Below are 10482 nucleotides of genomic sequence, written 5' to 3'. Positions count from 1 at the left end.
TGACGCTACAACTGCCCTATCTGGAGGGCCAGCAGGCTGACAACACACCACAGTTCAGTATGTAGAGGGTCACTAAGCACAATGTCAGCCTCTGGCATGCCAATGCCACAAGGCCAAAATGTTCACATAGAGAGCACTCAGTTCCCAAATTAAACAAAAAAACATTTAATGTATTTCTGATTACAAACTAATATTTGTCATTTTTACTTGTATTTCTTCTAATTTAGTTCATGTGTATCCGCTGCAGAAAAAGAGAGCATAGGTAAGATGCCTTGTTTTGCTCTCATTTGTGGAAACAGTTTATGATGTAATTAGAAGTAATAGACATGCAAATTTGTTTTCTCCCCCAGGCGAGGACCACAGAGAGAAAAAATACAAAGCACACAAACAGTTTGGGGATCGTCGCGAGGGAGTAACCGGAGCACGCACGTATTTTTACGCCGATGAGGCCAAATGTGACCAGCATATGGAGACCTTCATCAGATGTATCAAAGCATCTGGTAAGTAAATTAAACTACCGTCATGTTAATACTTTTCTCTTTTTGATTTATTTAAAGACTTGAAGTATGTTGGACTTTTAGGTGGGAGTTCAATGGATGGTTTTTCTGCCATCAAAATGACTGCTCTAGGACGACCTCAGTTTCTGGTAGGCAGTAAGTTGTGATTGAGCGGTCAATGCACTCCTTTAACTGATACTCTTGTGTAAATGGACTGACATCAGGCATTTTTTTTAAAATGTTCTAAGCTCCAGTTCTCAGAGGTCCTGGTTAAATGGAGGCGATTTTTCACCTTCCTGGCATCACAGCAGGGGAAAGATGGCATGGAGGCATTAGAGCAGAGGTTGGAGCTGACAAAACTGCAGGTTGAATGTTTCCTCCTCTTTTCGCCTGGTGAATGTATTTCATACACAATATGAGGATATAGCTACACTATGCCCTGCAGTACTTTATGTCTTTATGTCCATCTAGGAATTCCTGACCAAACTGGGTGCAAAAGGTGACTTGTATGGCTGGTTTACTGGAAGTAAAGAGAAATCTTTAGGGTAAGCATGAGCACATGCAGATCACTGATATAAACCGTAAATATCCCTGACAAATCTGTAAAACAACGTCAGTGTTGCTTTGCATTTTTTTGCAATTGCGTAGCTTCCCAAACTCTTTAATTGTATCCACTCACAATATTAAATCACAAAACAATCACCACTAATTCACCAACATGAAAAATACATATATTCAAATCACTTTACAGTTACATGCACAATATGTCTATTTCTTGTTCCACAAATTATTTGTGACAATGACATTACAAAGTGAATAAGTGGTCACACACACACCACTTTGGGAAAAAAGTGAGAAACATTTTATTTATTTTTTACTTTAAGGCCATGCTCAGTTGCAGTGATGAACATAATAAAAGAAATGACAAAGATACTGGTAATATTTTACACTCACTAATACACTGTTGCCATAACACTGCACCTGTATCTTCTGCCTTGACAGAACCATTGACATGCTGGACTGGAACAGCCTAATAGACGACAGAACAAAGATATCGGACCTGCTGGTTGTCCCCAATGTAGAGGTCAGTAGCGTAAAACAAGCATTGTACCGTCAATAAATGTAGTTAAAATAATATCCCTGAATGTTTCAGTATAATTCAAGACCCAAACTCACTGGACACAATAATTGAGGGACTTCTTGCTTTTCCAAAGGTAATGTGTATACGGCAGGCAGGAGACTTAAACTAGTTTTGAAATGTAAGCAATTCAGTGAAATTCACAGCCATAATACACGCTGTCTACATCTGAGTTGTATGGGGATTGTACCTAAATGTATTAATGTGACAATGTTTTTGTTTCGCTTATGTGAACAAGCTTGTGACACATTCTTGACAAATACATTTCAGAAAAATCTGACTAAAGTAAAAAGTAGATGTTATTTAAAAATTGCACTAATTTATACATCGTTGTCAATGTTTGGTCCTTACATTTTAGTTTTTCATTTTTTTTGTAATTCAGTTGTTTATTTGAGCTCTTTTTTCCTTAACCACACCTTAAACCTAATTAGGTCAGTGTCAGTTCTAGGCAGACCACAGGTATTTATTACTTTTATTAGCCCCCACATTTGCCATTTGAGATTGTTGTAGGGGTTAACCCATAGCTTTAAAACAATGTATATAAAACTGTTTCATAAATATGGTCACACCCAATTGGGAGTACATTTAAAGTAAAAAGTCTCTGTTTTAAAACTGTGATAACAGATTTCAAGCGTGAGTCACTTTGCTATAATTTAAGGAAAGGTTTAATTGTATGTTTACAAAATCTGGGCATGTTACCCTCGACATATCAGTTGAGCTTTGAATAAAGACAATTGGAGGATGGATTAAGTAAGAAGCCCTAATAGGGGTCATGCTGTGTGATATTTGGTACATTAGCATCTCCAGGTGCACACTCTGCTGGGTTGTTTGTCCAGCTAGGTACACTGGAGCCTCTGCTGGAGAAATTCACTACAGAGGAGGAGAAACAAATGAAGAGGATGTTACTGCGCCTGGACATCTTAGTCAAGGTAAACTCACTTAAACTTCTAACGCTGATCACTGAATGCAGATATACACACACTTAGTATTCACTTGTTGTTAATATGAAAGGAGCAAACACTTATAGTTTAACCAAATGTGTAGTAGCATTGTGGCATCTTTATGGGTTAAACCGTCTTGTACAACAGGCCCGTTTTTAATATGACCAAGGCCACTGCAGTGCTGCTGACTATTGTAAACATACAATGAAGGCAATAACAAATCTAGGGTATTGTATTAAAAGTCGCAGAGTATGTTTTAGACAGTAATGACATTCATTTAATGATTCATTAATGAAACTATTTTAATCACATTAGAGCATAATGGATATGGTTAGGTGTTATACTCAATAGATTAATATCATTAATAAACATATTTTTTTATTCCAGCATGCAATTGAAAACGGTGTTCGCTTGATGGTGGATGCAGAGCAAACCTACTTCCAGCCGGCTATCAGCAGACTGACGTTAGAGATGCAGAGGCTCTACAACAAAGAAAAGCCCGTCATCTTCAACACCTACCAGTGTTATCTCAAGGTTAGAGTCCACAATTGGCGGAAAAACAGAGATTGGAATGTGTAAACTATTTATTTGCACACAAAGCATGCAGACACAGCAGTTCTAATTCTAATAATAGAAGAACAAGCTGTGACAAATCTTTTAACTCCAAATGTCAACTTGTGAAGAGATTACTGAATCAGCTGGGTTGAGGATGAAACAGTGACATGGCCAAGAAGAGGATAATGTTGGAGGGAATTTGGAGGCCTTATTTAGATTTTCTTTAAATACAACATTTCAAACAAAAAGCTGTTTAAGTCACAGTTGCAGTTTCATTCATGTGATTAACATCCTGTTTCATCTCATCTCTGGTTTTGTCATTCATAGCTTCTTTGATTTTGCTTGCAAGTAGCATTGATGGTGTCTGGTTAGTTATGCTAGGTGGCCTATGCCATGTCAGGTAGAATAGGTAGACCCACAGGTGATATATAATAATCTAACTGTATTGTGCTGTAAGCGAACAAATCATTTGGCTCTGTAAAAGCTGACTAGTTAGATCTGCAGTAATATAAATAATAATTATTACACATTCTCTTCTTTTGTTCTGCAGGAGGCCTACGACAATGTAACTATGGATGTAGAATTGTCTCGACGTGAGGGTTGGCATTTTGCTTCCAAGCTGGTGCGTGGGGCCTATATGTATCAGGAGCGAGAGAGGGCCAAAGACATTGGTTATGAGGACCCTATTAATCCTGACTATGAGTCTACCAATATAATGTACCACAGGTAAGAACCAAGGCTTGTTTTTTGTTTATTAGCTGTTGACAGCTGCCCAAATCTGCATCTGCAAGGTTTGATCTGTTTTAGCCAAGCATTAATTTCTTCATATTTACACAGAGAAGCTGTCTGCTACTATAGCCTTTTGCTATTAGATAGCAGACAGTTTTGAGTTGAGGTGTCTTTCACAAATACACCACAGGATAAAAAACTTTTTTTTACTTTTGCTCCCCTGCTTTTCCCATGTGATTCACAGATTTAAAATGGCCACCTTCAAGGCACAAATCTGCTGCAATGGACAGCACAGGGATTTCATTTTAAAGGAAGTGGTCCTTCAATTGAAGTTTCTGGGTTTAACATCTTGTGTCAGCAAGCTTCCACCCTGTTGAGTTGTCCTTGTGCAAGTTACAGAATACCATCCAGCTCCAAGGGTGCTGTGTAACAATTTTCTGACATTCCTGGATTAAGGCATGCTCAGAAAACTCACCCTGTAGAGATCAATTTGTTTTGCACAAAAAGAGCAAAGGCTACCCTCAAGCACTCAATTGGATTTTGAGGTAAACATCAACATGTTAGAGACACAAAGTTTAGCTGATGGGCTACAGCTCAGCATGGGGTGGGATTCAACAGATACAGATGTTGATAAAGCACATGCATATTAACACAGCTATAGTATTAGGAAAGCAGAATTTCCTGCTAGTGTAGCTGCTGAAAAGTTAAGCTCTCCTTGTTAAATATGTCTGTGTCTGTATTTGTGGAAGGTGTCTGGACTATGTGCTGGATGAGATTGCGCTTAACAGAAATGCCAACGTTATGGTGGCTTCCCATAATGAGGACACGGTGAAACACACCTTGGGGAGGTACAGTCACAATTAGATCCAAACACACTGTTGAAAAAACACTTTTACGATATATTTTCTTTATTTGCACAAAGAAAGCTGCTTTGCATCTGTGCAAACACAAGTTATTTTAGCAAGTGTCTTTATCTTTCTTTCATTCAGAATGAACGAGTTGGGCCTCCTACCCACAGAGAACAAGGTGTACTTCGGTCAACTACTGGGCATGTGCGATCAGATCAGCTTCCCACTGGGTGAGAAAAACTCACACAAAACACACTCTCTCACAAAACCAACAATGCCGAGGCATGATATTTCCTACTCCCCTTAGCTGTGTGTGTTGGTAGGCCTATCTCTCCTCTACTCTCTCTCCTCTTACTCTCCACGCAGCCCCGCCCCCATTAACTCACACACGGCTCCCAGCAACACGAAGACCCACAGCGCCGGTTCACACTGCTGACATTTGTCCACAGTTTTAATTGTTATTAGCACAGCTGTATGTAAATAAGCATGAGAGTCAAACCTGTATTTGTACCAGTGTTTCAAATGGTAACTCTGTTATTGCGGCCACCACTGCGAAAAACACAAAGTAAGTTATTGAATGCAACTAACTTCAGTTTGTAGAGAAATAGCATGTGAAACAGAGCCTGCTGGACCTGGGTGAGACATGAGACCCATGGACAAAATATCATAGTTCATAAAAATGCAGCGCAGTGACAATACAGACATTTCATACACACACGTGTAACTCTGCTGACCCTTGCCGGACCCATTCAAAATGAGTCAGCCGTCACTCTGTGAGTAGCATGTTCATCGCACTCCCTCTCTCTCCCTTGCTCTTTTAATCAGTTATTGTTGAAAACAAGTGAAGGAGCTTTCACAAAGATACAGTTGTTTAAAATATATCCTAGGCTATTTATTTCAGATAATTTTCATTTACATGTGTTGCAGCTGTATGTATATACAACATACAACTTCAACATAAGAGGAATTTAGCACAATAAGAATGTGAAAGCAGTTATAAATAGCCTATGTGACAATAAAATTTGTTTTGGTTAAAATCAACAAATAATCGTGATAATTAATCGAGATCTCAATATTGATCAAATCAATTGTGATTATCATTTTGGCCATAATCGTGCAGCCCTAGCTACACATAAACATAGAAACGACCACAGGCCACTTGGAGTCCATGAAGTGCACAGCACATGTAAAGTCAGTCTGCAGCCCATAAGGTGACATATGAACTGAGACACCTCAGTATTGACAAGCTGTCTTAACAAAGTGCTGGTGCCGCCTCGCACCACTCCGTTTGTCAGTCAAAGACAGACAGAGCTGTGGCAGGGAGTTGTCTGTCAGTGTGAGGCTCAACTAGAAACGCTCTTGACCGGTATTGATGTAAACAGACACACATGTTTCTTTGCTGTTTTCTCGAGGGATAGAGCAGTCAGGGCTGTGTCTTTGAATCTTGAAACAACAAAGAAGTTGTTTTATGAAAGTAAGCAGATTGGAGTTGAGATCTTTATTATTTACAATCACTAACTTTAGTTTTGGTGGGAAATTATTTACATTCTTTTCTTAAAGAGCTCATTTTATGCAGATTTCAGGTTCATAATTGTATTTAGAGGTTAAATCAGAATAGGTTTACATGGTTTCATTTTAAAAAACACCGTATTTTTGTTGTACTGCACATTGCTGCAGCTCCTCTTTTCACCCTGTGTGTTGAGCTCTCTGTTTTAGCTACAGAGTGGGACATCTCAGATGGTAATCCTTTCAGGGGGGACTTTGGGCTTTTTTACTTTGTAAATCTATAACATGCACAAAAAAGATATATAACACAGTATAGGGAAGGGGAAAAGGAAAAAACATAATATATGCACTTTAAGTAAAAGTACAAATTTCACACTAAAAACACTCAGTTACAATAAAAGTCATGCATTTGTCATGGTACTTAGATTAAGTTAGGTAAAAGTACGTTAGTATCATTAGGAAAATGTTTGTAAAGTATTACAAATAAAAGTACTTAATGCAGAAAAAATCTCACATTGTAGAAATTTGGAGTGGAGTAAAAAGTACAATTTTTCCCTCTGAAATGTAGTGGAGTAGAAGTAGAAAGTGGCATGAATAGAAAAAGTAAAGTACAAGTACCTCAAATTTTTACTTAAGTAAAGTACATGAGTAAATGTACTTAGTTGCATTCCACCACTGGCTGTGACTCAGAATGTTATGTTGATGACTTTGTATTATTGTATCATGTTTGGATGCTTTGCTAGTACATGTGGATTAGATGAAATGGACAGTTTTTTAATTGAGTAAGCCCTGGCGAAACAGTTACAGTATGTGAGCCTGACTGGCAGAAACCGCAGCTCTTCTAATTCAAATGCAGCCAACTGAGGGTGCCTATGCAAATGCTGCAAACCGGCCCGGTTAGAAGGATTGTTGCAATCTTTCAGTGAAGGAAGCCAGTTGAGATGACGTTCGTTTGGGATGTGTTCTCTGGGGCTTGTCAAAAGTACCCTTTACAAATGATGTTCACCTGAAATTGTAACAGCTGAACATGTCGGTAGTCAATCAAACATCATATTTTAAGATCACAGATACTCACAATAGTAGTATCACAGACAGTATTTGCACATGAACAGATACATATTCTAATTCTAAATATCTACATTCATCATCTCCATCCATATTAATGTTACATATCCCCTTTTTCTTTTGTTTTCTCCGATCCCACTTCAACCCCAGGCCAGGCAGGCTTCCCCGTCTATAAGTACGTCCCCTATGGGCCGGTGAATGAGGTAATGCCCTACCTGTCTCGGAGAGCCCTGGAGAACCGAGGCTTCATGAAGGGTGCCCAAAAGGAGAGGGAGCTGCTGTGGAAGGAGCTGAAACGTAGACTTGCCTCTGGGGAGCTTCTCTACAGACCATTGTACTGAGAAGAGAAGAAGAGACAAAGAGTGTGTCAATGTGTCGTGTTTTTTATTTATTTTATTTTGTATCTTCTCTAGTTGAAGGCTGCTGCTGTGGCTGTCTGTTCTGTCTCTCCCTCTTTAAAGCTCTCCCTGGATGTACATCTCCTGTTCTACCCTGTCCTGGAGTTTTAATGCTGATGGACTGGTTTGGCATGTCACTTTTCTGTTATTCTGTCCTTGCATTGCTGTTTTTCTCCATTCTGTTCCTTGCTGATGTAACCCACCTTCCCCTCCATCCTTTCTTTTGTGTACTGCTCATGCTCTCTCTTTTTCTTTTCCTTATCTGCCTCCGCATCCTTAAGCATTCCTCATTTTGTCTTCCCGTTGTCTATAGAGCTCTGGTATCCATCAAGTGTGCATCTTTACTGCTCCAAAAGGACTCCCTAAAATGTCGGGCATCTCTTTTTATCACCCTATTAATCTTGGAGAGGGACAACAATAATAAAACAAAACAGCTTAGATTTAAATGGTAGTAAAGGAAATATCAATATTGCCCTCCTATAATATTTTTTTGTTTTTTTAACTCTTGGACAGCCACGCAATCCCCCGGGGAGGGGTCTTTGTACTGTATATGTGTGTGCTGTATTTGAGGTTGTATTGCTTGTTTGAAAATGATGCCTGTTTATGAATCAATGAGGAAGTATAAATACCTCCTCACATCGCATCCTTCTTCTTCTGAGAGTGCAATGCTTTTGTTGTTGTATTTATTGGAGGAAGCTATATTCTGGGTCACTGAGGTGTTACAAGAGAACATACAGTTCAGTTCAGTATTCAGCGAGTGAATTTCCTTTTAATAGAGACACCTGTGTGTCTGACTGGCTGGTCTTATTTTTTTATGACTCAATAATATGCATGGGAATAATAAGTTAAGTAAGTTTCCTTTTGGTGTTATCGCATTATGAAGGATTAAGATCAAATCAGCAGTTTTTATCTTTGACAATGTATAGTTGGTCTGTCTGAAGCATGTAATTCCGATTGTTGGTTCGACATGTCTCACTTTATGGACCCGTGAATTTCCAAAATTAATAAATATGCACTGTGTGAATAGCAAAATTCTACTTCAAATTTGTTTTAAAGGGAGAACTGGATGTTATTGACTGCTGTGTTGTAGCTTTGAGCAACTTGCACAACTTGAGTTGTTTTGGGTTTTAATTCTGGCATCTTCCACTTGGTTATTGATACACAATTAGTATTTCTCAGTCAGAGGGGAACCAAGCTTAATGGTTGCCATGGCCTTGTCATTTCATGTGAGCAGTCAGTGCTCTGTAGACCAAAATTGAATTACCCTTGATGCTGCGCTCAATACAGATCAATTAAATTGGATGCATTAATCATAACTCAGAAGAAACTTTAGTGGCTTGAGGCAAAGCGCTGCGGAGCTGTCACTGCTGCTGTATTCTGTCGGTTTTATTAATAATCAAGTCTTGTTTTGATGCAAGATGTGACTTTGGGGCATACATTTGCCAACATATCCTTTCTTACAGGACACTGGAGTTTGTCCTGGTTAGCTACAGTTGCAAAGATGATTTAGAGGAAACGTTATAGTTCCTACACACAGTTCCAAGTCAATCAAAACAAGCATGGACTCAGCATATTATTTAGGACTTATCATTACATCTCCCTACTTTAAAGCACACAGACGTAATAGAATCAATCAGGGCAAATTTACTTTACGTAATGAATGTTGACATTAGATTATGCAAGATGTTAAGGACGGCATTACATAACCGATTCTTTGGGCTCCTCTGCCATTGGTCCCCCATGGTCTGACGTCTTGGATTGTTTGTGTGGCTGTGCCCTTGGCTTTTGTGGTTTAGATGGGTCCACACAGTTTTCTATTTTGCATAGGCTTCGCCCTCTAAGAGCTGTTGCTACTGGGTTTATCCCTCGCACATTTGCAGTCGTGAAGATTTTTCTCAACCTTGTACCCTGCACGGGCCTCTCTTATGTGCGCAGTTGCTGTATATTACAGCTGCGAGACCAGAGATTTGCTCCCTATTTTTCTTCAGCAAGCAGTTTGAAAACTTCGAAGAACAGCGGTGTTCGCCTTTGTACGGATTGAAGGAACGGCTACATCCTGCCACCAGATCTCCACCCAAGCTGCGAGGCGTGCCTCAGGTGTTCCATGGCTTTTTGAAGCACAGCTACAAATGCAGTGACAGGCCCTGATTTGAAAACATACTGAGCATTGTTTTTTTCGGTCTAGACATTTGATAAGGTTTTGCTTTTCTGTAGCGCAATGGATGGATTAGCGTGCTTCTGCCTGGGTATAGCAAATTAAAAATGTGTTCTGAGTTTCTCACACCACAGAAAAATGTGTTTTTAACCAACCAGCCAGATTTGAATAATTAAAACAGTATTTAAAATGAGGTCTGCACTGCGAGCCGCAATGCAACAGAATCTAGTAGCAGCTAACCAGGTAGCACACAGTCTATGGTACACACCATAGAAAACAAAAACTGACTAACTGCATCAAACAAATTAACAACTGGATGTGCCAGAACTTTCTGAAATTAAATGAAGGAAAAACTGAGGTAGTTGTTTTTGGAAAAAAAGAGGAACGATTAAAAGTCTGCGCTCAGCTTCAAACAACAATGTTAAAAACAACAGACAAAGCCAGAAATCTTGGTGTAGTCATGGACTCAGACCTGAACTTTAACAGCCACATTAAGACAATTACAAAGTCGGCCTATTATCACCTTAAGAATATATCAAGGGTTAAAGGACTTATGTGTCAACAGGATTGAGTCAATCAGACAGCTGCAGCTGATTCAGAACGCTGCTGCTCGAGTCCTCACAAAGACCAAGAGACTGGATCACATCACT

The 10482-nt window shown here is 39.3% G+C and overlaps 1 protein-coding gene across 1 annotated transcript in view; it reads left to right on the top strand.

The window, feature by feature from the left end:
* Nucleotides 1–8169, top strand: part of prodhb (proline dehydrogenase (oxidase) 1b) — an 11974-nt gene extending 3805 nt beyond the window's left edge. Inside the window, 12 exon segments of the mRNA XM_034871793.1 lie at nucleotides 228–262; nucleotides 351–500; nucleotides 582–646; nucleotides 746–862; nucleotides 969–1042; nucleotides 1500–1581; nucleotides 2472–2564; nucleotides 2964–3110; nucleotides 3682–3857; nucleotides 4610–4708; nucleotides 4850–4938; nucleotides 7430–8169. Coding sequence (XP_034727684.1) covers nucleotides 228–262; nucleotides 351–500; nucleotides 582–646; nucleotides 746–862; nucleotides 969–1042; nucleotides 1500–1581; nucleotides 2472–2564; nucleotides 2964–3110; nucleotides 3682–3857; nucleotides 4610–4708; nucleotides 4850–4938; nucleotides 7430–7620 — 1318 coding nt within the window. The 3' untranslated portion in view covers nucleotides 7621–8169.
* Nucleotides 8170–10482: the final 2313 nt, after the last annotated feature.

This window comes from Etheostoma cragini, chromosome 5, assembly GCF_013103735.1.
Source record: "Etheostoma cragini isolate CJK2018 chromosome 5, CSU_Ecrag_1.0, whole genome shotgun sequence".
NCBI classification, from domain to species: domain Eukaryota; kingdom Metazoa; phylum Chordata; class Actinopteri; order Perciformes; family Percidae; genus Etheostoma; species Etheostoma cragini.
Note: the sequence above shows the minus strand (reverse complement) of the source record. Positions and strands in the feature narration are given on the sequence as shown.